The 25,057-nt window shown below is 34.8% G+C and overlaps 2 protein-coding genes across 2 annotated transcripts in view; one reads left to right on the top strand and one right to left on the bottom strand.

Moving 5' to 3' along the window:
• Positions 1 to 5,205: 5,205 nt before the first annotated feature.
• The window catches only part of LOC149782782 (cytochrome b-245 light chain-like), a 30,863-nt gene continuing 11,011 nt past the window's right edge, over positions 5,206 to 25,057 (bottom strand). Inside the window, exons 3-6 of the mRNA XM_089934286.1 lie at positions 23,346 to 23,420; positions 20,612 to 20,695; positions 18,042 to 18,123; positions 5,206 to 12,659 (exon numbers count right to left, since the gene is read on the bottom strand). Coding sequence (XP_089790412.1) covers positions 12,477 to 12,659; positions 18,042 to 18,123; positions 20,612 to 20,695; positions 23,346 to 23,420 — 424 coding nt within the window. The 3' untranslated portion in view covers positions 5,206 to 12,476. The remainder of the gene's footprint in view (positions 12,660 to 18,041; positions 18,124 to 20,611; positions 20,696 to 23,345; positions 23,421 to 25,057) is intronic.
• The window catches only part of LOC149782781 (GPI ethanolamine phosphate transferase 1-like), a 99,931-nt gene continuing 96,212 nt past the window's right edge, over positions 21,339 to 25,057 (top strand). Inside the window, exon 1 of the mRNA XM_089934284.1 lies at positions 21,339 to 21,725. The gene's annotated coding sequence lies outside the window, so the exon portion shown is untranslated. The remainder of the gene's footprint in view (positions 21,726 to 25,057) is intronic.

Here is a 25,057-nt window from a genome sequence, read left to right as displayed (position 1 = left end):
GACAAAAAAGAGACAAAAAAATGATGCACCGAGAATCTTGCGCTTGTTCCAAGACGGAACTGGATCTGTTTGCCATGCCCCCCCCCCACGATGATGACGATGCAAGAATCCCAGTGGGTGGAATTTCACCCCGTCTCCTCACTGACCGATTCCGCTCCCATCGAGTTTGAAATCAAAGGACAGCCCGAAGATTACATCGATCTGAATAGCAGTTACTTGTACCTGAAAGTCAAAATTCTAGATAAGACTGGAGGTGCTATAGACGATGAAGCAGTAGCTCCCGTCAACAATTTCATGCATTCCTTGTTCAGTGGAGTGGACTTGTACTTGAATAACAAACTGGTCAGTAGCAGCATGGATACTTACCCTTATCGTACCTACCTGGAAAATCTCTTGACGTACGGAATAGATGCCAAGAACACTCATCTCAATGCCTGTGTGGTATGGGAAGCTGACGAACCTACCAAGTTTGAAATATTGGAAACTGATGAAAAGAAAGACAACAATGATGGATTTGTAGAACGAAGAAAGAGAATCACGGGAGCCGACACAAGTTTAGAACTGATGGATCGTTTGCATTTGGACATGTGGTTGCAAGAAAAGTATTTGCTGAACGGGGTGGATGTCCGCCTGAGACTGAATCGTAGCAGTGCCGCTTTCCATTTGATGGCTGATAGTGACGGTTACAAAACCAAAATCCTAGAAGCCAGACTCTACGTACGCCGTGTGGAAGTGTTACCTAAAGTGGGAAACGACATCAGTCAGACGTTGAGTAGAACGACTGCCAAGTATCCCATACGACGCGTGGAAGTGAAAACCTTCACCATTCCCAAGGGACAGCGATCCATGATCGAAGATCATCTGTTCCAAGGACAGTTACCCAAACGTTTGATCGTTGGTATCGTCGAGAATACAGCCTTCAACGGAGCTGCCGAAAAAAATCCTTTCTATTTTCAACACTTTGGCGTGTCCAAAATCGAAGTCAGTCGCGATGGCAAGACCTTGTGTACCCGACCTTTCGAACCTGACTTTACCAAGAAGAATTACTTGAGATCGTACTTGTCCCTGTACGAAGCCACCGAACAGTTAGGAACCAATACCAGTCACGGTATTACGTACGAGGATTATGCAGGAGGCTACGCTTTGTGGGCTTTCGATTTCACTCCAGACCAAGGCAGCGACGAGGGACATTTCCACTCTACAAAATCCGGCCAGATTCGTGTGGAAATTCAGTTTAAAGACCGAGACCCTGATGAAACGGTGAACGTCATCCTGTATGCAGAATTCGATAATACCATAGAAATCGACAGCTTGAGAGAAGTCATCCTAGATTACTAGAAACCATGGAAGACTGTTATCCCTCTTTACCTAGTGGAGAAACTTTTAGTGTTGGATTATTGTTAAAAAATGTTAGAGTTCTTGTTGTTTAGTGTTAAGTGATTTTTGAATAAAAAATGTTGTGTTTTGAAAAAAATTGTTTGATGTTATATTGTTGGATTATTGTTAAAAATGTTAGAGTTGTTGTTTAGTGTTAAGTGATTTTTGAATAAAAAATGTTGTGTTTTGAAAAAAATGCCTTTGTCTTTTGTTTAGCTATAAGAATGTTGGATTGATGTTCTTTCATTTCTTACTATCCCTCTCATGACACTCACTAAACGTTGCGACTCAAAAACCGTGTGGGGGATGTTTTCCTTCACGTCCGCGCTTTGACTTTAAGAACCGGGTTGTTTCCAGTCTAACCATCCATTGTCGACTCATCCTCCTAAGAAGATGTGCTCCAAACTAGCTAAACTCAACGAAGCCTACGTGAATTTGCATAGGGTCAGACACAGTCTGATACCGAAGCCAGAAGAAATAGAGAATGTGAGAATGTTAAAAATCACTGAAGACCTGAGAGAAAAGCTCTTCAGAGAAGAAATGAACAGGGAAAAAGAAGAATGGACAGAGAAGTACAGACTTCAGAGACAGCAGCAACAACAACAAGAAGAGCAGCAGCAGCAACCTGAACCTGACAGTTTGTCGATTGCCGTATCGACACCAAAGAGTTCTTCTTTTCTTTCCGAAGAAGCAGACCTATCGCCAGAAAGTCTATCCTCAGAGGACATCGCATTCTTAGAAACTAAAAAAAGAATGCCATAGCAAACAAAAAAAAACAGCCCTTTTCAGGGCTACCCCAATACTCTAGAAAAGAAATAACGATCGATTTGCCAATGTGTGTAGGTAGAGTAGTGTGAAAATAAACACTAACTCTTTTTAAAAAATGTGAGGGTATGTGTTTGTGTGTTAGTAAGTGCTTAAGTAAGTTGGTATGAATAGTAGATTAAAATCATGTTTTTTTTGGTGTTTGAGGTGTATATTTGGAGTTAGATTGGATTGCTTTGCGTATGTGGATAGTCTAATGAAGTGATTTATAAAAAATTTTAAAATAGTGATGGGTAGCATAAAAAAGTGAGTGAATGTTTCTTTTAGGTCCGCGCGTTGTTGTTTTTGGTCATGATGTAGGTAACATCAATTTTATGTTTTTTTAGGGGGATGTTTTCCTTCACGTCCGCGCTTTCACTATAAATTGAAACTCACTGGGCAGTCTAGCTACCCTTGTTGATTGATCAACACCAAAAATGAACACGAGACTGTCTAAACTGTTGGAACTTCATGTGCATCTGGAATATGCCAGGCGCCTGTTGAATGAACTGGCCGCGGAAGCCATTGTGGAGGAGGGAAGGATAAGAGAGGAGGAGGAAAGAAGAAAAAAAGAAGAGGAGGAGAGAAGATATAAAGAAGAAGAAGAAGAGGAAAGAAGATACAAAGAGGAGGAGAGAAGAAACAAAGAAGAGGAGGAGGAGGAGAAGGAAAAGAAGAGAAGAAGAATAAATTTCAGAATCCCAGAGAGCGAAAATTGGGATTCTGAAGCGACATATCCTGCCTCTGCTCTCTCCCCCAAAAAAGTAAAAAGTAACTGGGGGATAAGATGTGTATGTGGCGCCAGGCCTGGAAGGTGCCACCATTAACCAGGTGTCCATGAAGTTCCAAAAAAACAGCCCTTTTCAGGGCTACCCAATACTCTAGAAAAGAAATAACCATCAATTTGCCAATGTGTAGGTAGAGTAGTGTGAATATAAACACTAACTCTTTTCTAAGATAGTGTGAGGGTATGTGTTTGTGTGTTGGTGCTTGTAAGAGCTAAGGTATGTTTGTGTGAATAGTAGATTATGGGTTTCTTTATTGTTTCTTAGCGTATGTGGAGAGTATAGTTTGGGTTTTGTAACCGCTCACGTACGATTGTGTGGATAGTAGATTATGGATTTTGTTTATTGTTTCTTAGCGTATGTGGAGAGTATAGTTTGGGTTTTGTAACCGCTCACGTACGATTGTGTGGATAGTAGATTATGGATTTGTTTATTGTTTCTTAGCGTATGTGTTTGTGTGTTTGTGTTTGTGTGTTTGTGTTTGTACCCGCTCACGTACGATTGTGTGGATAGTAGATTGTGGATTTGTTTATTGTTTCTTAGCGTATGTGAAGAGTATAGTTTGGGTTTTGTAAGCGCTCACGTACGATTGTGAGGATAGTAGATTATGGATTTTGTTTATTGTTTCTTAGCGTATGTGTTTGTGTGTTTGTGTTTGTACCCGCTCACGTACGATTGTGTGGATAGTAGATTATGGATTTTGTTTATTGTTTCTTAGCGTATGTGGAGAGTATAGTTTGGGTTTTGTAACCGCTCACTTACGATTGTGTGGATAGTAGATTATGGATTTGTTTATTGTTTCTTAGCGTATGTGTTTGTGTGTTTGTGTTTGTGTGTTTGTGTTTGTACCCGCTCACGTACGATTGTGTGGATAGTAGATTATGGATTTGTTTATTGTTTCTTAGCGTATGTGAAGAGTATAGTTTGGGTTTTGTAAGCGCTCACGTACGATTGTGAGGATAGTAGATTATGGATTTTGTTTATTGTTTCTTAGCGTATGTGTTTGTGTGTTTGTGTTTGTACCCGCTCACGTACGATTGTGTGGATAGTAGATTATGGATTTGTTTATTGTTTCTTAGCGTATGTGGAGAGTATAGTTTGGGTTTTATTATATGAAATGAAAAAGTAGGGGATGTTTTCCTTCACGTCCGCGCGTTGTTTGGTCATGATCTAGGTAAGATCAATTTTACGTTTTAGGGGGATGTTTTCCTTCACGTACGCACTTTAAGTATAAGAACCCACAGTATTCGTCGTTCAAACCATTCTGCAAAGAATAAAAAAAGAAGATGGCTTCTAACCAAATGGACAAAATACAAACATTACAAGACGTTTTAGACAACTTAGGAATGATGGAGCAGATTTTGATAAGACTGGTTGAAGACCATTATTCCTATAGTCCCCATCGTGTAAAGATGAAAATTAATAACTTAAAAAAGGTAAAGGACAAGATTAGTGGTGTCATGAAAGAGATAAAGGAGGAGAAGGAGGATGAAGAGGAAAGAATAAGAATAAGCAAATGGAACGAAAAGATTGAAAAAGAAGAAGAAAATGAGAAGAGGAAGAAAGAAGAGGAGGAAGAGAAGAAGAAAGAAGAGCAGGAGAAAAAAAAGAAAGAAAAGAAGAGAAAGAGTGTTGGAGATAAAATAAGAACTTGGTGGAGAAAAAGAAGAAACTAGAAGCAGAAGAAAACCCAAAGGCCCTTTTCAGGGCCAGCCATATTTCTCGAAAAGAGATAGCCTTTCCATTGCCTACCCCTTTTTTTAAATTTAAATTTAAATTTAAATTTAAAAAAACTTTAAAAAAAAAAAAAAAAAATCCCAAAAGCCCAAACTCTATTCCCCATGTTAATTTCCCTTGTCCCTAGACAGACCCAAACTCTATGTTAAATTCCCATTGTCCCTAGAGTTGCCCACGATTTTTCTCCATGTTAAATTTCCCTTGACGCTAGAGTTGCCCAAGGGATCTTGTAATGCTAATTCCCATTGACGGTAAAGTGGCCCACTTAACTACTGACAACTTTAGCTCCCTTTGGCTAATAGTAGTATATGGGTGGGCTGGATTTGCGAGGGAGTAGTAGTTCTCTTAAGGTATTAAGATTGGGTAACATACTTAAAGAAGAAACTTGTATCCATCTGAACATTAAAGTTGATGTATTTTGGACAGAAAAATTGACAGAAAAACACAGATAGATCAATAAACAGGTAGTTAAAACTAGCATGAAAAGAAAGAAAGAAAATAATTTCAGAAATATTGTTTAATCCTTCATCCAGTTCATATGATATGCATACAGGCAATAATCAATTTGAACAACATGCAAATAGAGTAAGGAATGTACATTTAAAACAAGTGTATATGCACATATTAAGTATAAAATATAAAGGTAGCAAACAGTTGTTGTTGTTGTTGTTCTAGGGTTTAACGCCATTTTTCAGCACAAGATAGGCTATACATGGCGGCCAGTATAACTGGTGGAGGAAGAACCCTGGAAAACCTAGGGAAGAACCACCGACCCACAAGAAGCTACTGGCAGGCTTTCCCAAGTACCCACGCTAGCCGAGCCTTGGACTCGAACCCACGCAGACAGAGGTGAGATGGCAGTGATCCGTAATGGTGAGCACTTTAGACCACTCGGCCACTCGGGGCCCCCGGTAGCAAATAGTAACCAATGAGTTATATGAACAAGATACAACTTTCCTAATTAAAGAGCCATCAGTTCCAAAAGTAACAGATAACATACAGAAAAATGTATTCTGTGGAACCTAAACAAAACTAAAATGAAAGACTTAAATGTTGATGGTGACAACAGCTGAAAAGTGATATACAAATTGTTATCATATACTCATTTTGTTCACCGTTAAATTTACCTGTCAGAATTGTTCAGTATTTTTCCATATTTTTTCATATTGCATAACACATGTCTAAAAATAGTATAATGCATTTGAAACTACTTTGTAAACAAGCAATATAAGCACATTTAGTACATGCTTCAACTGCTGGATTATTAGATTTGTTGTGGAAGAACAAGCTGTTTTTCCATTTGAAAGTAGAGATGATAAAGTTAACGATGTGGACAAGTTCACCAAGCCACAAATGAAACCTTCAAACAAGCAAATAACTGAACATGACATTTGCAATGTCAACAACAAACATGAGATATGCAGTAATTGAAAATACCATGTTGATCATTAAACAGATATTTAGGAGAAATATTTGTAACTGTTTGCAAATAGGATGGTTCAGACAATGACCAGTGCTCTCTAAGGTCTATAAAAATAGCACAGAAAGGCTAAGGGCTATTGCATATCTATCACATATGTACCATTTTACTAGTCAGCCTAAACACTAAATTCAAGAAAAAAATGCAACTGAAGGTTTTGGTAGGAAAATAAGAGCATCTGAGCCAATAAGGCAAGATGACGACAAATTATTATTTCTGCTTGCTAAACAGACTGTCACAGAACATTTAAATATTTTGATATAATATTAGGCTACTGATAGAAGACATACACTGTGACTGTATATTAAAGGTCGTAGCTGGGGTCCCTCCAACAGCGAGTATGCAGATATGGGGCATAAACATGCATCTTCTTTAGCAGGTAATAAGAATGGTAAAAAATATACTTACATTTATGCATCCTGAATTTCCTCAAAAATGTTTACTTTATTAGTTCTGTAAATCTGAATGACATGACCCATGTCATGGAAAGCCTAATGCACTTAGAAATTGTACTGTAATTTAGACTACATTTCCAACTAAAATCACATTCTCCTTACTGCACTGAATGGAACCAATAAATCAAATCAATAAGCAAAAAATCAGAATTGAATTAGATCAACAGACAAACAAAATCCATCCATTCCAGAGCAACTGCAAAAGATTTTTCAATGCACATTCATTCAAAATATGGCGATACTTTTCAAGTTTAAGGAGACTAAAATGAGAATTGTTTGAAACTAATGTCGAGCACAATGAAGTTCAAAGATCGCTAGGTGGTGCTTATGAGCATTAATAGTGTTACTGTGCATTGATGAATCTATGACTGTGTATTTATTTTGAAATGCAGCATAAATTCAATTACTTAATTTCTTGTAATGTAATCCTTTATTATTAAGACTTAGGATGGAAAACAAAGTGAGTATATAATTACAGCTTACTGCATCTGTATGGGAAAATATGAACGAGTTTATCTGATTGTAATACTGCACTACCTTGGGAGTGCAATATATCCATCTGACAAAACGAGTTCATATTTTCCAATACAAATGCAGTAACCATTTTATAATATTCTCATTTTCTTATTCTACCTAAGGCTTAATTATGTAAACAAAAATATGCTACATGCAACGAAGTTTGTTGTTGTTGTAGGGTTTAATGCCATTCATCAGCACACAATAGCCTACACATGGCGGCCAGTATTAATGGTGGAGGAAGATCCTGGGAAATCCCCGGAAAGAACCACCGACCCTCGAAAAGCTACTGGCAAGCTTTCTCACATACCCACATTGGCCGAATCCGAGACTTGAACCTACGCAGACAGAGGTGAGATGGCAGTGATCAGTAACTGAGAACGCTTTAGACCACTCGGGGCCCCATACAACAAAGTAACAGAATGTATGCTGTATTCCAAATTAAATACACAAGTTCAGATTCATCTTTCCACAACAACATTATTAATGCACACATAACTCCACCCTGATAAATATAAACTTTAAACGCGGTAGACATATCTTTTGAAAGAAAATGGCGTTTTGGTCTACTTAAAATTGAAATTTGGAGTCATATTGTAAATGAATGTGCTTTGCAAAAACTTTTCCATTTGATCTGAAATGAATAGATTTTGGTATTTATGTTGCTTCTACTAAATTTCATGATTATGGACGGGATTTATGTGCCAATTCTACAGGAAATACATCGGATTCCAGCGTGGAGCAGCGTGTTGACATCTGCAAGTGTGGTTCTGTTCTGTAATTGAATGTTTGAAATCATAATGTGGGAAAGATATGAAGTCTTTGAATTGCAATTATCAAAAAGACGCTATGGAATATAATGTTTATTTCATTTTGAATGCAGTAAGGAGGATGTAACTGCACTTGGAATATAGTCAAAATTACATTACAATTTTGAAAAGTGTAATCAAGTTTGAGAACCCATGACATGGCTCATGTAATTTGGATTTGCAGAACTAAGAAAGTACATTTTGAAGAAATTCAGGAAGTAAAACTGTAAGTATATCTTTTTGCCATTCTTATTACCAGCTAAAGAAGACAGATTATGCCTTGTCACTTGCATGTTATTTGTAGGAACCCAGAAATTTTATGAAATCTGGTGTCTATTGCCCAGCTAAATTTGAAACATTGTATCAAAAAAGTTAACGCGGAATGTAGCAAAAAGCAGCTGGTATGTGGCAGTTCATGAAACATCTGCTTTAGTTCATTCAGAAACAAATTTAATCAACAAAAGGTAAAGGGCCTACTGCGGGACACTACGTGACTTGTTTACAAATCAAAAGTGCTGGCGTATGTATCCATTGTTTGTTTACAATAGAAAGTAGTTCCTTTATGAGTGCAGTATGAATTGTGTGCACGAGTTCAATATCGTAAAATACTGCAAGATTCTGACAATGCAAAGTTAACAGGGAATAAAATGAACAAATGATAATAATGAGTATATAATAAAAATGTTGCTGCATTTATATAGGAAAATAATAACGTTTTTTTAGAGTAATACTTAACTCCACAAAGGTCATGCAGTATTACTCAGAAAAAACTTGTTCATATTTTCCCATAGAAATGCAGTAACCTACAAGTATTTTGGCAATATATACATTTACACTAATCAAAGAAATGTGATATATACACATATATTTTGGTCATATATACATTTACATTCATCATGGAAAAGTGATATATACATATATTTTTTGGTCATATATATACATTACATACATTTAGAAACAAATAACCTGATTCATGGGGAATATAAAAAGTTGAGAAAATTGTGTTCAGATTTCCTATAAAGATGAGATCTGCTAACATGCTGACTTTTAACAGGAAGATTCCTCAGGGTAAAATAAGAGTACCACGAACCATATATTTATATAAGTCTTCCTTACCCCAAGTGCAAACTATCTATAACATTTGCTAACCTTGTTGGTAGAAAACTGGAGTTACTGTGTGAAAACCATTTTCTTGTTGTAGTCACAATGAACCTAACCTTGGAGTTTTGTTCCCAAAATTGATGGCTTATTCATTACCCCAAGTACAACCATCCACAAGGTTTGGTAACTGTAGATGCTGGACAACTCTTAGACATTGTGCAGCAATCATTTTAATTTCTTTCTTCCCAAGTGACCTTGACCTTTGAGCCTAAAATATATATGGTTATTTCTTACTTCCTGTGCAAGACATCCACAAAGTTTGGTAACTACAGATGGTAAGCAGCTAAAGATAATATGCTGAGACAAAACTGGTAACAGACAGACAGAAGAATGGACAGACACCAATATGAACTTCATCCTCTGGCAGAAGTGCAAAAGGAGTCAAAAGTCACTGCAAATTTAGCTACTTGGATAAACATCATTTTTAGTTTTTATAAATGTAAAGAACCTTGATAATGATGAGAAATAGATTCAACACTGAAGAGAAGGCAATTTTTATGGAGAAATGGAAGTTATTTATATATTTTACCATCATAAATAGGGTTTTGCCAGTGGGGGGGGCAGCAAATATTTAAATTAGGACACTTGTAGCTGTACAACTATTATTCTAACACAAGTGAATGTAAGACATTGTAAATTTTGTAAAAGAAGTCAATTTTTTTGTAACTCAATTTACAATACACTGTCAGAAATGGTCTGACTGTGACATCACGACTTTTCTTGAAGAGCGGTGTAAAATAAAGTGACCTTTTATCATTCCATACAATAATGTGAACATAAAGACAATTCTTTCTGTATCTGTGACACCTCTGATGCCTACCTTCAATGTTTGAACTCTCCAATTTAAAAGAAAAGAGGAGAAAAACATTACAATATGACATTTCCAGGTCTGATGGTATACATCATTTGTGTCTGTACCAGTAATTCAAATTGGTAAATCAAACTGGTGTTGGTAAATCCTTCCACTAGCTACTTGGACAACCCTGAAATATGCTGTTTGGTTATTAGTACAGTCTAATACACTGTTTGGTTATTAGTACAGTCTAATATACTGTTTGGTTATTAGTACAGTCTAATATGCTGTTTGGTTATTAGTAGTCTAATATGCTGTTTGGTTATTAGTACAGTCTAATATGCTATTTAGTTATTAGAACAGTCTAATATACTGTTTGGTTATTAGTACAGTCTAATATGCTGTTTGGTTATTAGTACAGTCTAATATGCTGTTTAGTTATTAGTACAGTCTAATATACTGTTTGGTTATTAGAACAGTCTAATATACTGTTTGGTTATTAGTACAGTCTAATATACTGTTTGGTTATTAGTAGTCTAATATGCTGTTTGGTTATTAGTACAGTCTAATATGCTGTTTAGTTATTAGTACAGTCTAATATACTGTTTGGTTATTAGAACAGTCTAATATACTGTTTGGGTATTAGTACAGTCTAATATGCTGTTTGGTTATTAGTACAGTCTAATCAACCTGATATTTGCATGCAGCATATGGGATAGCGATGAAATTCATCCAAAGTGCTTTATTGACCTGGCAATTCCAAATAAGGTCAGGTACACTTTGGCTACATGATAGGTCACTCAATATTAGCAAATCTAAAATATATTTGCATGAGCTGTGAGAGCCTACATATAAAAAAAAATGCAAGACAATAAATCAAAAACCATTTTGATGTAGACGCAATGACTATCTTTGAAGTGTCTTGCATCAGTTGTACATGTGTTTCAAAAGATGTGCTGTTAAATAAATCTGTTTACTTCTATCAGTCACTACTTTTGTATCCAATTGTTGTTAATCTTGTTTTGAATTTGTTTATATCTTCGATCTGTCCTGTCAACATGTACTGCACTCTTAAAGTCAGGACAAAAAGGAAAATCACCAGTTTATCAGAGTTTTAAATGTTACCAAGTTTCAAATGCATTTTTTCTACTGATCATTCAGTTTGCTACTTTAGAATTCTATGTTCCTGGCCAAAAATACCATCACCTGTCAAATCACTGTTTTATAAAATTTAAAAAGAAGAAATGAAAATTAAGCCAAACATAAAAACAATGCCTCTTCTTATTTATTTCTTGATCCAGTCCCAAATCAACTGTAGTTGGGAAGGGGGAACAAAACAAAATATCACCTTCAGGGCTTGAAAATTCATTTTTACCTGACTGATCCAGGGCCAGAAGGAATTACACTACACAGGTCGGCATAAACCAAGGATTTGTTCAATATCTAAGTATGACATAAAAATATTTACTAATGTGTATTATCATTAACAAACAAGAAAAAAGCAACAAACAAATTACATACAAAAGTAACAATTCACTTGGCAGATTGCCTGACCTCAGATGAACTTAATGTCCCCCCCCCAAGCTGCCAGTATAAATGGTCCCATCAGGACACAAGGCCAGTATAAAATAGCCCCATCAGGACACAAGGCCAGTAGAAAATGGCCCCATCAGTACACAAGGTCAGTAGAAAATGGCCCCATCAGGACACAAGGCCAGTATAAAATAGCCCCATCAGGACAAAAGGCCAGTAGAAAATGGTCCCATCAGGACACATGGCCAGTAGAAAATGGTCCCATGAGGACACATGGCCAGTAGAAAATGGTTCCATCAGGACACATGGCCAGTATAAAATGGTCTCATCAGGACACATGGCCAGTAGAAAATGGTTCCATCAGGACACAAGGCCAGTATAAAATGACCCCATCAGGACACAAGGCCAGTATAAAATATCCCCATCAGGACACAAGCCCATTAGAAAATGACCCCATCAGGACACAAGGCCAGTATAAAATAGCCCCATCAGGACACAAGGCCAGTAGAAAATGGTCCCATCAGGACACATGGTCAGTATAAAATGGTCTCATCAGGACACATGGCCAGTAGAAAATGGCTCCATCAGGACACAAGGCCATTAGAAAATGACCCCATCAGGACACAAGGCCACTGAAAATTGGCCCCATCAGGATACAATGTCATAAGCAAATATTGCCTTTGGCCAGATAAACTAAAAGTAAAGACACACACACACACACACACACACACACAAACACATAGACATACATAACAGTTACACTGAATTAACACAAACCTGTGTTCCATAGAGTATGGGACCAAAGGTGACTGAAAATATTTTACTTTTCCAAAATATTGCCCCTCCCTGAATACCATGTCAATGATGTGTACATCTACCCAAAAATAGGATAAGAGTAAATGTTATGGTAATTTTAATGTCATAAATAAGCTGTGAATTTGATATGCCAATATACCCCCTCTCAACAAAAAAACAGATGCGAATTGCATTAAAAAAAGGAAACTGGAATAAAGCAAAAAAATTGTCTCAATGAATTTCTTCTTGTATGGTGACATCATGAATATCTACAGTTCTGTCCTCAAGATTCTCATGTTTTCCACGGGTTCTGGGAGGTGGTTTCTTTGGTGGGCGTAAACTATGTGGTCTTTTCTTGTCCACTGTTTCTGTATCAAGGCCAACTGCCAACCATTCCTCACCCTTCATTGCAGCCTAAAATAATAAAAAAATGATCCACTTAATGAAACTCTCAATTGCTTCTCTGTGCTCAATACCAGAACTAACACAATGTCAGAGCAAATGATGGTACTGTAGTTAAATGTGATCTATTAATTATCAAAACAAATTCAGTGACCAAGCTTAATGAAAAAGCAGGTAAAAGTGTCAGAAGAATGGAACTGAATGCAAAACCTTGGCATGATCATTGAAGCATGAAAATTTGCTAATGTGACTAATGTTTGCTAGAGATCAAATGTATTTAAACAGACATATAAGCTTTCAGGACTATAAATACAAAATTTTCATAGCAACAGAGGCTAATGTAAAAATAAGTGGTGATGTCAATAGGAGCAACAGGAACAGTAGCAAAAACAATAACGACACTTCTCTGGAACAGAAAATTGATTCCTATGTCTCACCAAAGCTGCCAAGAAAAGGTAATAACACAAATTGTTTTAGAGACAGTACTCACTGCCAAATAATATTGTTTAAGTTTTTGTCATAAAATGTAACAAAATTACAGACAAAGTACCATTTGATGCTGTTTACAAAATCTATGTTAGATTGTTTGTAGGAATAACAGTTTAAGACAAATTTTCTAAGAAATCTTTATATAAAACTTGAACTGAAAGGAATTAGCCAAGCCTGAACGCAAACTATATGATGCAGGAAACTGGTCCCTAGGTGAAAAAGAGCAAAAAAGAAATAACTGAAAAAACATCATCCTATAAAAGATTTAATTCAGAGCCCAATCCATCATAAACCACATAAAAATTAGTAAATATGTTTACAACTATTGGCTATACACAGAAAATCATAAGGAGCTTTATCAGTATTTGACTGAGTGTTATTAATGGGTAAATAGCTGTGTTATTCTCAAGCTTGTTGTAATAGGGCGATGCATACATTCCTCCCATGGTGGTCTGGTATGCTTTATTTACAGAGGGTAAAACATGGTACTATCTGACCTGTGAATCCTTGGATTGAACCTGGCATCATTAACCTTTATTTTCTTTACCTGAAATGCAACTATTATTTTAAAGGCATCAGTAACATGGATAAAATGTCCTCACCAATATACATAGTGCCTTCAAAAGAGACTTTACCAAGATTATAATGTCCTCATGGGCATCCAACACTCTGCACTGCCTAGTGATCTGTGTACAGACTAATTATTTTGAAAATAAGTCCCGAAACATTACAAAATCAAAATTATTAAATGCTGAGGATGGAAATTAAATAACTTTTTAAGTCAGACAAAATAATTAGGCAGGATTTTGAGCTTTTGTTCCCATAAGCTTTCATTGATCACAAGACTCGCATGAACTTACAGTTATCGCAAGACTCGTATAAGATTGCAGTGATGATGAGACTCTCAAATAACCTGCAGTGATCACAAGACTTTTTTAAACCTGCAGTGAACACAAGACTCTCATAAAATTGCAGAGATCACAAGACTCTCAAATAAGCATGCAGTGATCACAAAACTCATAAGCTTGCATTGATCAAAAGATCTGTATAAGTATTCAATGAGCACAAAACTCTCATTGGGGACATTAACAGTTAAGAAAGCTGCCTCATTTTCAATTGATGCAACAAGATACAAAAGTCAAATTACACCTAAGATTAATAACTGGCTGACATAAAAGCCACATGACATAGTAACTGGCTGACATAAAAGCCACATTAATAGTAACTGTCTGGGTAACCTGAGTTTGGGATGCCAGAGTTATGGCCACTAAATCTGTTGAAGAATTGTTAACATTTTCTCAAAGAGGTTGTTTTAAACAGAAACAATATTTTATGTCAGACTGATACTTACATACATCTAAAGCCCTACATGCAAAAAGGCTCTTTGAAAAGTTTAAATTATTCAAGCAAAATGTCTACCTGCTTCCTGTAACTGATCTCACACATTATTCTGGATCAGCACCAACTTTAAAGATTTGCAAGATTCTGATACCTGGTTGCTCTCTTTCCCTTTGTGCAGAACTCTATTCAACTTAAATGTAAGGTATTTTAGTTCATGGATTGGAACTACTTGGAATTACTTTTGAAATTTCAACAGGATGATTTCTAGACTCCATACAACACAACTTACAATATCAAACCTTAGTCATCAAGATGTTTATCATGTCTATAAGAATGCATCAAACATCTTAGTGAGCATGACCAACTCAGGATGCACTAGATTATTTGTTTCTAGTTGATAACTAACATAATCTGACTGAGGTCTATCATTTCAAATATGCATTGAATGCTATCAACTTGCCCCCAATACATAGTTTACATTGATTAAATGTACCCAAGTCAAAATTTAATATGCTTATGGTAGAAGTATATAGATATGCTTTAGAGCATAATGGCACATCAGCACAATAATGGTTACATGGCGATGATTAAATGTCAAGTTCTAAAAAGAAAATATAAAGAACTGCATAAAATACTTTGAGTAGATTAAGCCCTTCCAAATAAACATAAATGATATATGTATTAGCATTACACAGCTTATTAGGAATATGGTGCCAATTAAATGCAAAGTTATAACAATGAACTAAAAAAGAACTGCACAAAAAAGCATTCAAAAGAAAAACTCTTCCAAAAAAATAAAATAAATAAAGTACTAGAACATAAAAGATAAAAGAAAAAGATGTTTAATTCTGTCAAATTTATATAAAATAAAATATAAAAGTAAAATGAGATAAAATCCTTAAAACATCGGGTCAAATATTTTATTTGACCTGAATTCCTTAAAAAATTCATAATATATTTAGATGATACATCATCATAAAGTTTCTTAATCAAATTAAAAAGTTCCTTAGTTGAGCTAAAAAAGTTTAATTGAGTTAGAAATAACACCTCTGTCCAATATGGTGGAAGTCTATATACTGGACAAGAATGTACTCCACTGATTGTAAGCCATGAACTCCCTACACTTAGTCAAATACTTAAGATGGGGAGGTAAATATATAGGACAGGCAATAAGCACTCAAAGAATGAGGACAATATAAAAAAATTGCCCAATAATATTACAGTTTTTGAAATAAAACACCAATAATGCACACTCACATTCCCACTAACACTACTTCTTGTGATAAAATATTAAATGAAATAAGATTGTTATTCAGTTCTTGTTTAACTGTACAATTCTATCACTGCACTACATTAAGAACTCACCAGAATCAGTTTTCCTGATTGTGTCATAACCCGAATATCACTCTACAGTTTGGCTCCATGAATAAACAGTTTTTCATTCTTATGTCACCAATATATATATATATATATATATATATATATATATATATATATATATATATATATATATATATATATATATATATATCTTTTTTCTTTCTTCTTTTCTTCACAAAAAGTCATCTAAATTCATCCCTATACCTTTGCTCTCCTGCTCGTATTTTTAATCTCCCCTCCACAGGCCAGGAGGCCCTTAAGTGGACAAGCACTCATACACGTCCAATTTACCCTTCACCAGCCAAAGTGGTTGGCGAGGGTTATGGGATCACACACCCCTTCCTGCTTGCCTGCCCCCTCCACTTCACTTTCTGACTGCTTGCTTTATATTCTCAAAACACATCAATGCATGTTAAACAGCTAGCTTTCCATACAGCACAGGTATCTTGCAGGAACACGGGCTTTTCCTTAAAATCGTAATGTCAGTATAGCTCAGTGAGTATATCCTATGTTCACTCTTGGTAATGATTTACACTCAAACTATTGATTCAGTGGGTTTGTATGATATAGTGGACACTGGCAAGATATACACTCATGGCTGACTCTTCCTGAGGTATGGCTGAGTCAGGTATGTGTGTCCTATTTTGCTGTCACCACATCATTTGAATTTGTTCTATATGAGAGATGCCACAGTCCAATAATGGGTTTGATGTCATGAGGCATGTTTTGTGGAGTTTTCATTCCAGATCTTTTGCCAATTATAAGGAACATGCTGATTTATGTTATTTGAATTCAGTATATAGAACGATCAATTCAGAAGTGGGCGACTGCAAAGAACTTTGGCTGCTTTATCTGCCTTTCCACTACCCTTAATTCCAATATGGCCATGCGGCCAACATTATGAAATACATTTTCCATATTATATGAGCAAATCTGGTTTCATTACAATCTGGGATTTTAATGTTTTGTCAGTTTTCATGCTTTGCAAGGCATTAGTGTGGAATAATTATTAGAAAAGATACTGAAGTATTTTTTGAGCTGTTCAATGTAGCTAAATTCTGAATATGGGTAACATTTTACAGTAAATTTCTACAGGAAAAATGGAGGCTTTATTCAGTAATTGGGATAAGTTGGTACTGAGGAATATTGCAAAAACAGATTTAACCTGTCTCCATCTTCTGAACTATCTAAACAATGGGATCTCTGACCATTATTGAGGGGTCTGATTTCAATGAATTATTTTGAAAATAGAGGATTTTTAAAATAGGTCTTTAAGAATTCTTTAAGATCAAATATAATTTCTGGAGGTTTTGGTAACCAAGGCTGTGATTTTGGCAGATAGAATTTTGCAGTATTTCCAACACTGATTAATGCTGTTTATAGGAAAAGACAAATTAAAATGACAAGATCTGGAATAAAATTTGGTTTCTGAATATACAAAGATAGATAACTGAGCCTAAAAGATTGTACTGTATGCGGGATTTGATGGATTAGAATATCGGCTGAGAAAATTTCATTCATCTGAGATAAAGTGATTGTTTACTGACTTCCATATAAAGTCTTTGTGATGGAAAAGTTCTAAATGCTCTCAGGCAAAGTCAACATCCTAAATACATCAGATCAAGTATCTGCAATTAAGACTTGTATACCAATCCATACACAACAGAGCCACAGTTAAGTTATGATCCTACAAAAGATCTGTATAACAGAGAATGGCATTTCATTGTTGTCCCCAAACAGTGTTTGCCATGAGTAGTATCAAATCCAGGATTTTCTTAAATCTGTCCCTGCAGTATCTGACATGTGGAAGAAAATTTACTTTATGGTAAAATAATAAGTCCTCAAATTTTGTCTACCCTATAACTGGGATTACTGAACCTTTAAGATAAAAAAGGACTGGACAAACCTCTTCACAGTGCCTTTGTATAAACTGTACAAGCAGCTTAGGCTTGCTTAGGGGCCAGCAATGACATTAATACCATTATACCAGGCAATATTCTGCATCCAACTTAACAAATTCTATTTTGAACAGTCATTGATTTTTATTCCAAAGGGTTTCATGAATAACTTAAAGAACTGAAGATTCTTCTGTTATGATTTCATCAAGTTTAAGACATTATGAAAATGTTTTTTTTATTCACTTTGGATGGGAATGGGGTATTTTAAGGCCACATAATAACTTACAACAAAATATATGATGCTGGTAACAAACAGACTAATTCCTCCCATGACTGTAGCAAGAATAAAACAGCATGGAACGCACAGTCTGAAAGAAAATGAAATAAAACCATATTATGACATACTCAAAGTAAACAGGTACTTTATGGAGGAGTTCAAAATGATATCACCAAAACCCAAGTTTCCTGCTAAATCAGCTACGTAAAAGTCAAGCCAAAAAATAAAACATTTACTTTTCCAAAACTCAGAAAATATTCCACTCTACAATGAAAATATTGTCTTTCCAAAGATAAATGAGGGGTAATCTGTATTGTTTTATTAACATTTGTTGCAAACTGTACTGCATAAACCAAATACACGGCTAAATTACAAACTTTACTGTACATAACTAAATGCACTGTTTAACTATATGTCACAAACTGTACTATACAAAACCAAATATACTGTGTATGTTACAAACTGTAATGTACAAAACTAAGTGTACTGTTTAACCATGTGCAATAAACTGTTCTTTACAAAATTAAATGTACTGTTTAACCATTGCAACAAACTGTACTGCTCACAACCAAATACACTGTGCTTTACCATGTGTTACAAACTATACTGTTCAACAATGTAAACTGTACATCAATTTACAACAAGCTCTGATGCAGATCAGCTGTTGCAAAACTTACTACAAGATCAGGTAATCATCTTTGCACTACAAGACCAGGAACCATGTTTTGCACCCTGACACCAGTGTGCCCATCTGTATGCATTTCATGGGAGAAAAAATGGCAATTCTGTCTACTGTCTATCTTGACCACATGTTCATATATATCTCTGTTGGAGATATTACTGCCAAAGATGCTAATAGCAACACAATCTGTCATAGGCTAATCATAGTTTCTTGCATAATTTCCTGTCTGCCTCTCAATTGCGAGGTATATGTACGACACCCCTATCCTAGTGTTGGCCACTGACTAAACCTTATAATTTGACATTACGTCATCTTACAAAACCACCAATATATCCCATAATGATCATTATCAGACAAACCCCATTACAAAAGTGGCAATATGTAAAATAATTTAAGATCATCAAGTTGTGCATAAACTAAAATTTAATACATTATAATCACGTGACAATCAAGACAAAGTAAGGTTTGTAGTAATCTGTACAGCGGTAATGCAAATTCTCTGATAACAGCTAGTATAATGTATTTTCAAGATTGAACATGAACTTATGGCGGCAATGACTTTATTGACAAAAGGGACTAAAATAATGGAAATTTGTCCTATAGTCATTGCATTATTAGCTTAAAAAGTAAAGTAATTTTTAATAAAAAAGGCAATTATTATAACAAATGCTGGTAGATTATGAGTGAACACTAAAGTTATATGTAGGCAAAAACCAGAATGAAACACTGCAGGTTGAAAATATTTGTATGGGTTACTTTAGATCTTGATAATGTTAATTAGTATAAAGTGTTTAAAAAAATAATAGTGCAGTGCAAATAACAAAGTTATTTACCATTAAGTACTAGAGATACTTTGTGCCTATAAATTTTGATTGTCCCCTTAATCTGAAGGATAATGGGACAAAGTGCAAGAATGGTTTTCACTTTCATTTATACTTCTCTACCCGAGTATGAATTCTAGTCAATATTTTGTCACTCTAACAAAATATAAAATCAAACTGAATGCCAGCATCTCAGTATTACAATTGAAAGTGACCAGCTTGTTTCAAAATGAAAATTTAATGAAACCAGCCATTTAGGGGCCATCCATATAGTACGTACGCATGGAGGGGGGTTAACCCAAATGCATAAGCTTGCATGGGGGGGTGTGTGTCTACTGATAATGTACTTTCACACAGAAAAAGGGGGGCGGGTGAAATCTCGATAAAAATTTGTCTAATATGTAACCTGTTCGACTGAAACCAGATGGATTTGAATTTTAGCGGACACAAGACAAACATTTTAAAGTTATGCAGCTTATTTCTTTGATGCAGCCAGACATTTAATGTCGTATAGAAGTGTATTTCAGATTAGTTTTGTCTTCATTTAATCAAAAGCACATACTGTTTAGCCTGCTGTTATTACACTACACACTCCCCACCCCTGGCCATATTTTGGTATATGCATCATTTTCTTAAGCTAGCTGACTTGGTCGGCTATAACACGGTTTGGTACATAACACAGTCAGGTTCTATGGACCCCAACCATTGTGCTCTAGTGGGGTCACACTATCATTATCAATAGCTGAAATGAGGGTGTATAAATTCTGTTAAAATCATGTTACAGTTCTCTGAACAAGCCACCAAAATGAACATTGTACAAATCTTAATATGTGGAGTGCATTATTATGAATGGCAAAAATGTAGGCTGCCTAAATTCTATTACAAATGCTAAAAGGAGCTAACTGAAATAAAATTAGATAATATGTTTGCAGAACATGGACCCAGTCAATAGTGCCTGAAAACGGACATAAATCAACACTAAATAACAGTGTAAGAGATGGACACACATACAGGGATACCACTATATGCCCTGCCAATCTCATGGTGGGGCACACAAAATTTATTTATGCACTTACATGAGGTAAAGAACAAATCTAATAAAGTAGTTTCTACCAAACACTCCAAGATGATTAACCAGTATTGTGAGGGGTCGCTGAAATCTGAAAAGATATAATTGACTTTTTAAATCTGTGTATCAACATGAACATTACGAACGCTCTTGGTCATGTGGCATCCCCCTCCATGACCTCTTTTTTCAGGCCTTAGCCTAGCAGTTATGCAATATTTACAGCACAAAATTTGAATGCAAACATGCCAAAATTTTGATTTTATGAATCTTAATAAATAGGCAGGATGACAAAACTTTCAGAAATAGTTTAATAATGCTAATATATCACAGTAAATACTTATATTTCACATAAATTGTCTACAGTTAACATGAACTGCTTATATTTCACATTAATATGGCTTGTTTCATATTAACCACCTATATTTCAAAGAAGTTGCATACAGTTAACAATAATTGCTTATATTTCAGGTTAATCTTAATTATAGTTCATATAAATTGTTTCTATTTCGTATTAATTGCTTATATTGCACATTCATTAATAATATTTCACATTAATTGCTAATACTTCATATTATTTCACAATATTTCAGGTCACTGTTCATTATAATTCATACTAGTTGCTTATATTTATATACTGCACATTCTTTACGTTTATTTCACATTAATACAGCATATATTGTACATTAATATTACTTATATTGCTAATATTTCACATTAATACAGCATATATTTTACATTAATATTACTTATATTGCTACTTCACATTAATACAGTATATATTTTACATTAATATTACTTATATTGCTAATATTTCACACTAATACAGTATATATTTTACATTAATATTACTTATATTGCTAATATTTCACATTAATACAGCATATATTTCACATTAATGTTACTTATATTGCTAATATTTCACTTTAATTGGTTATATTTGACATTAACAAATTTGATTAATGTTGAAGAAATCTTTGTTGTTGTTGTTGTAGGGTTTAACACCATTTTCAGCACAACATAGGCTATACATAGTGGCCAGTATAAATGGTGGCGGAAGAACACGGGAAAACCCTGGCAAGAACCACCGACCTACGAGAAGCTACTGGCAAGCTTTGTGTTTTGTAAGTGAACATCTTGAGTTTGAACTTAGTCATTATTTTCTACTTCATAACTTAATAAGTACAGTGTCTACTTCATAACTTAAGAAGCTTGGTATCTACTTCATAACTTAATAAGCCTGATTTATCACTAATTTTGGCTGAGACATTGAATCTCCACTCATTGTACTTTGTATTCTCTGTAACTCTGATATTATGAAAACATAGGACATCATTTTGTCATCGTTTCAGTTTCTGAGGAAAAAAACAAAGTAATACTCATTTAAAAGTTGAGTCCACATGCCAAAAACATTTAACCCAACCTGCCTGCACATTATGCACCTGCAGATTAGGATTTATGTTGTTTACTGATTACTCCCAGCTGCTAGTGCATTATATGAAGGCTGATCTGGGTCCATGCAGTTTGCAGTTGGACTCAATTAGAACCCAGGAAAACCCAAAGAAATTACTGGAAAGATTTCACTCATTCCCATGTTGGCCATGTCCAAAACTCAAACCCATGCCAACAGAGGGTCGATGTCAGGCAAATGCCTTAGACCACTTGGCCACCTGGGAATATTCACACTATTTAGGTATGTTTAAGTCACATTATCCAGATATGGGTAAGTCATATAATCTAGCTATGGGTATATCACATTATCTAGATATAGGTAAGTCACATTATTTAGATACGGGTTAAGTCACATTATATAGTTATGTGTACATCACATTATCTATCTATTGGTAAACCCATGGAACGTTTGCTCATTGCATGCAGCCAGCATTCTAAATTTTAAGTAAACAAAAACAAAAACAACTCAAATTCTTATCATAAAAACTTATAGAGAATGTTGTCAGAATATTAAGCCTTCATTTGTCACTGACTAAAGCAAGATAACACTATGTAGGCCTCCTCATAAAAGTCATAAAAACTAATTATGATAAGTTCTTCATTTGTTTATTTCATTTTATTTCTTTAAAATATAATTGTAAGTGTTTCTTGTTACTTCTCCTGATCTCTCACATGTACAGATGTATAGACCAAAATTAATTCACAAAGTGCTATAATTCAGAAAATCTCTTCCTTAAAATAAACACTCCTTCTTTACTGCATTTAACTCAAGTATAATTTACTTCTATCATTTGAAACTTGTCACATTTGTGCTATAGTTTCTAGTTTGGTTTCTGTAACTCTGAGTAATATTTCACACCCTTTTTCATGTCATAATAATAGAATGACAGTATTTGTTGAGTGTATGTTATTCTGTGTACCACAAGATTTTTATGTACCTGTACTAGTAATCTCTGTTTCCTTCTGTGACATAAAATAATTTAACATCTGTTAATTTCATTTTAAAGATCTTATTAAATCTAAAGGAACTAAACTGCTGAAATTGTGTCTTACACAAATAATTTTTTTTAAAAATTGTAAAAGATTTACAAATGTGGTGAAGCCCAGAAAAAGTTAAAAAATTTCATTTGCCACAAATTTCATACTAACTTTCCATAATTACACATACAGTTATGACTGAACTTAGATTTTTGTGTATGAATATCTCAATTCAGGACAGGAACACATTGGATTAGTAAAATAATTTGTGATATGTTATTTTTTTCTCAATGTTATGACTTGATGTCACTTACAATCTCTCCATGGTTCTACCTTTCTTCCTCTTTCCTCTGGGCCACTCAAGAATGAAAATCAGGACACTTGCTATACTGATTGTCCCCAGTCAAGGAAATTATTAAGACTGCTCTATTTACTATATGTTTTATTGAGACCATTCTTTTTACTACATGTATATTTATTATTGAGATCATTGTATTTACTATATGTATTATTGAGACCATTCTGTTTACTATATGTATTATTGGGACCATTCGATTTACTATGTTTAATGCCAGTATGTTAAGTATTCCTTAAAATGTTTTGGTATGAAGCTGGTTTAAATAATCTGCTACAGCAAAGTAATGATTTGATACAATGGCAACCAAAACTATTCAGCATGTGATTACAGCATAACCTGTCTTGACAGACTACTTCTGCTAAAAGTAATGGTCTCCAAGACAGCTAGTCTCTCATGACAAATCACAGCACCATAAAATCAATAAAAATGTGTGGTATACCTGATCTCTCAATATATATTTTACTATTAATTTCATGTAGCTGTCAGAAGATAGTGGTTTCCTTTATTTAATAGGGTTAAAAAATTAAGTTAACAGGAAGCATTTTGCAAGTTGCTTCCAAATTGCAGCCTATCTACAATCATGCATGATAAGAATTTGTTACATTTTGGCACAACAGATTTATGTAACTTTTAAATGACTGGAAACTCAAAATGACTATGAACGGGTCCTAAAGTAGTTGTTATCTCTGCAACAATGAAGAATTAGACATTAAATCTACATCAAAATATTGTTTACAGTATATCTTATCCAAGGATGAAATTTCATTAATTACAGTATCAGAGATGTTTAGTACTGACAATAAATGTATGTATCTTCACCAAATCAAATACCAACTGTATGAAATACATGAATACAATATACATGTATGTAAAGCAATCCGTTATCCTGTATGAAGCCTTATTGACTGAGTATTATCACTTAGGAAATCTGTATTTATCCCTTCTTAGCGTTTACTTCTTTATATAAGGTATAATGATAAAACAAAATCATTTACAAATGCATGAATAATACATATGACGAATTTCAATAAAAATAGAGTACTGATTAATAAAGGAGGACTGAAGTATGATTTACATAAGATCAGATAGAAAAACAACTCCAGAAATATGGCTATTCACAGTCCTTATTAGTATTGCTATTCATGGTCCTCATTACATGTACTATTGCTATTCATGGTCCTTATTACTATTGCTATTCATGGTTCTTATTGCTATTGCTATTCAGGCTCCTTATTAGTATAATTGCAAACTATCATCCTAATTACTTTTGCTAATCATGGTCCTAATTAGTATTGCTAATGACTGTCCTTATAACTATTGCTAATCATGGTCATTATTTATTACTGGCCTAGTAGTTAAAGCCTCTGCCTTGGATGTGGGAGGTCACGGGTTCGAACCCTGGCTGAGTCATACCAAAGACTTACAAAAATGGTACTAACAGCTGCCTTGCTTGGTGCTCAGCATTAAGATTTAGTGTTAGGACTGGTCAGCCTGGTGTCAGCATAATGTGACTGGGTGAAACATCATGCTACATGTCTGTGGCATGATGCCTCATTGCTAGACATCGCTATAAACTGTCACACTGCTGACATCGTAGCGATATGTAAAAAATCTAAATCACACACACACACACATTTATTACTGCTATTCAGGGTCCTTATTAGTATT

The sequence above is a fragment of the Sinohyriopsis cumingii genome, chromosome 15 (assembly GCF_028554795.1).
Source record: "Sinohyriopsis cumingii isolate HCF-2022 chromosome 15, ASM2855479v2, whole genome shotgun sequence".
NCBI classification, from domain to species: Eukaryota; Metazoa; Mollusca; class Bivalvia; order Unionida; family Unionidae; genus Sinohyriopsis; species Sinohyriopsis cumingii.
This window is presented reverse-complemented; position numbering and strand designations above follow the sequence as displayed.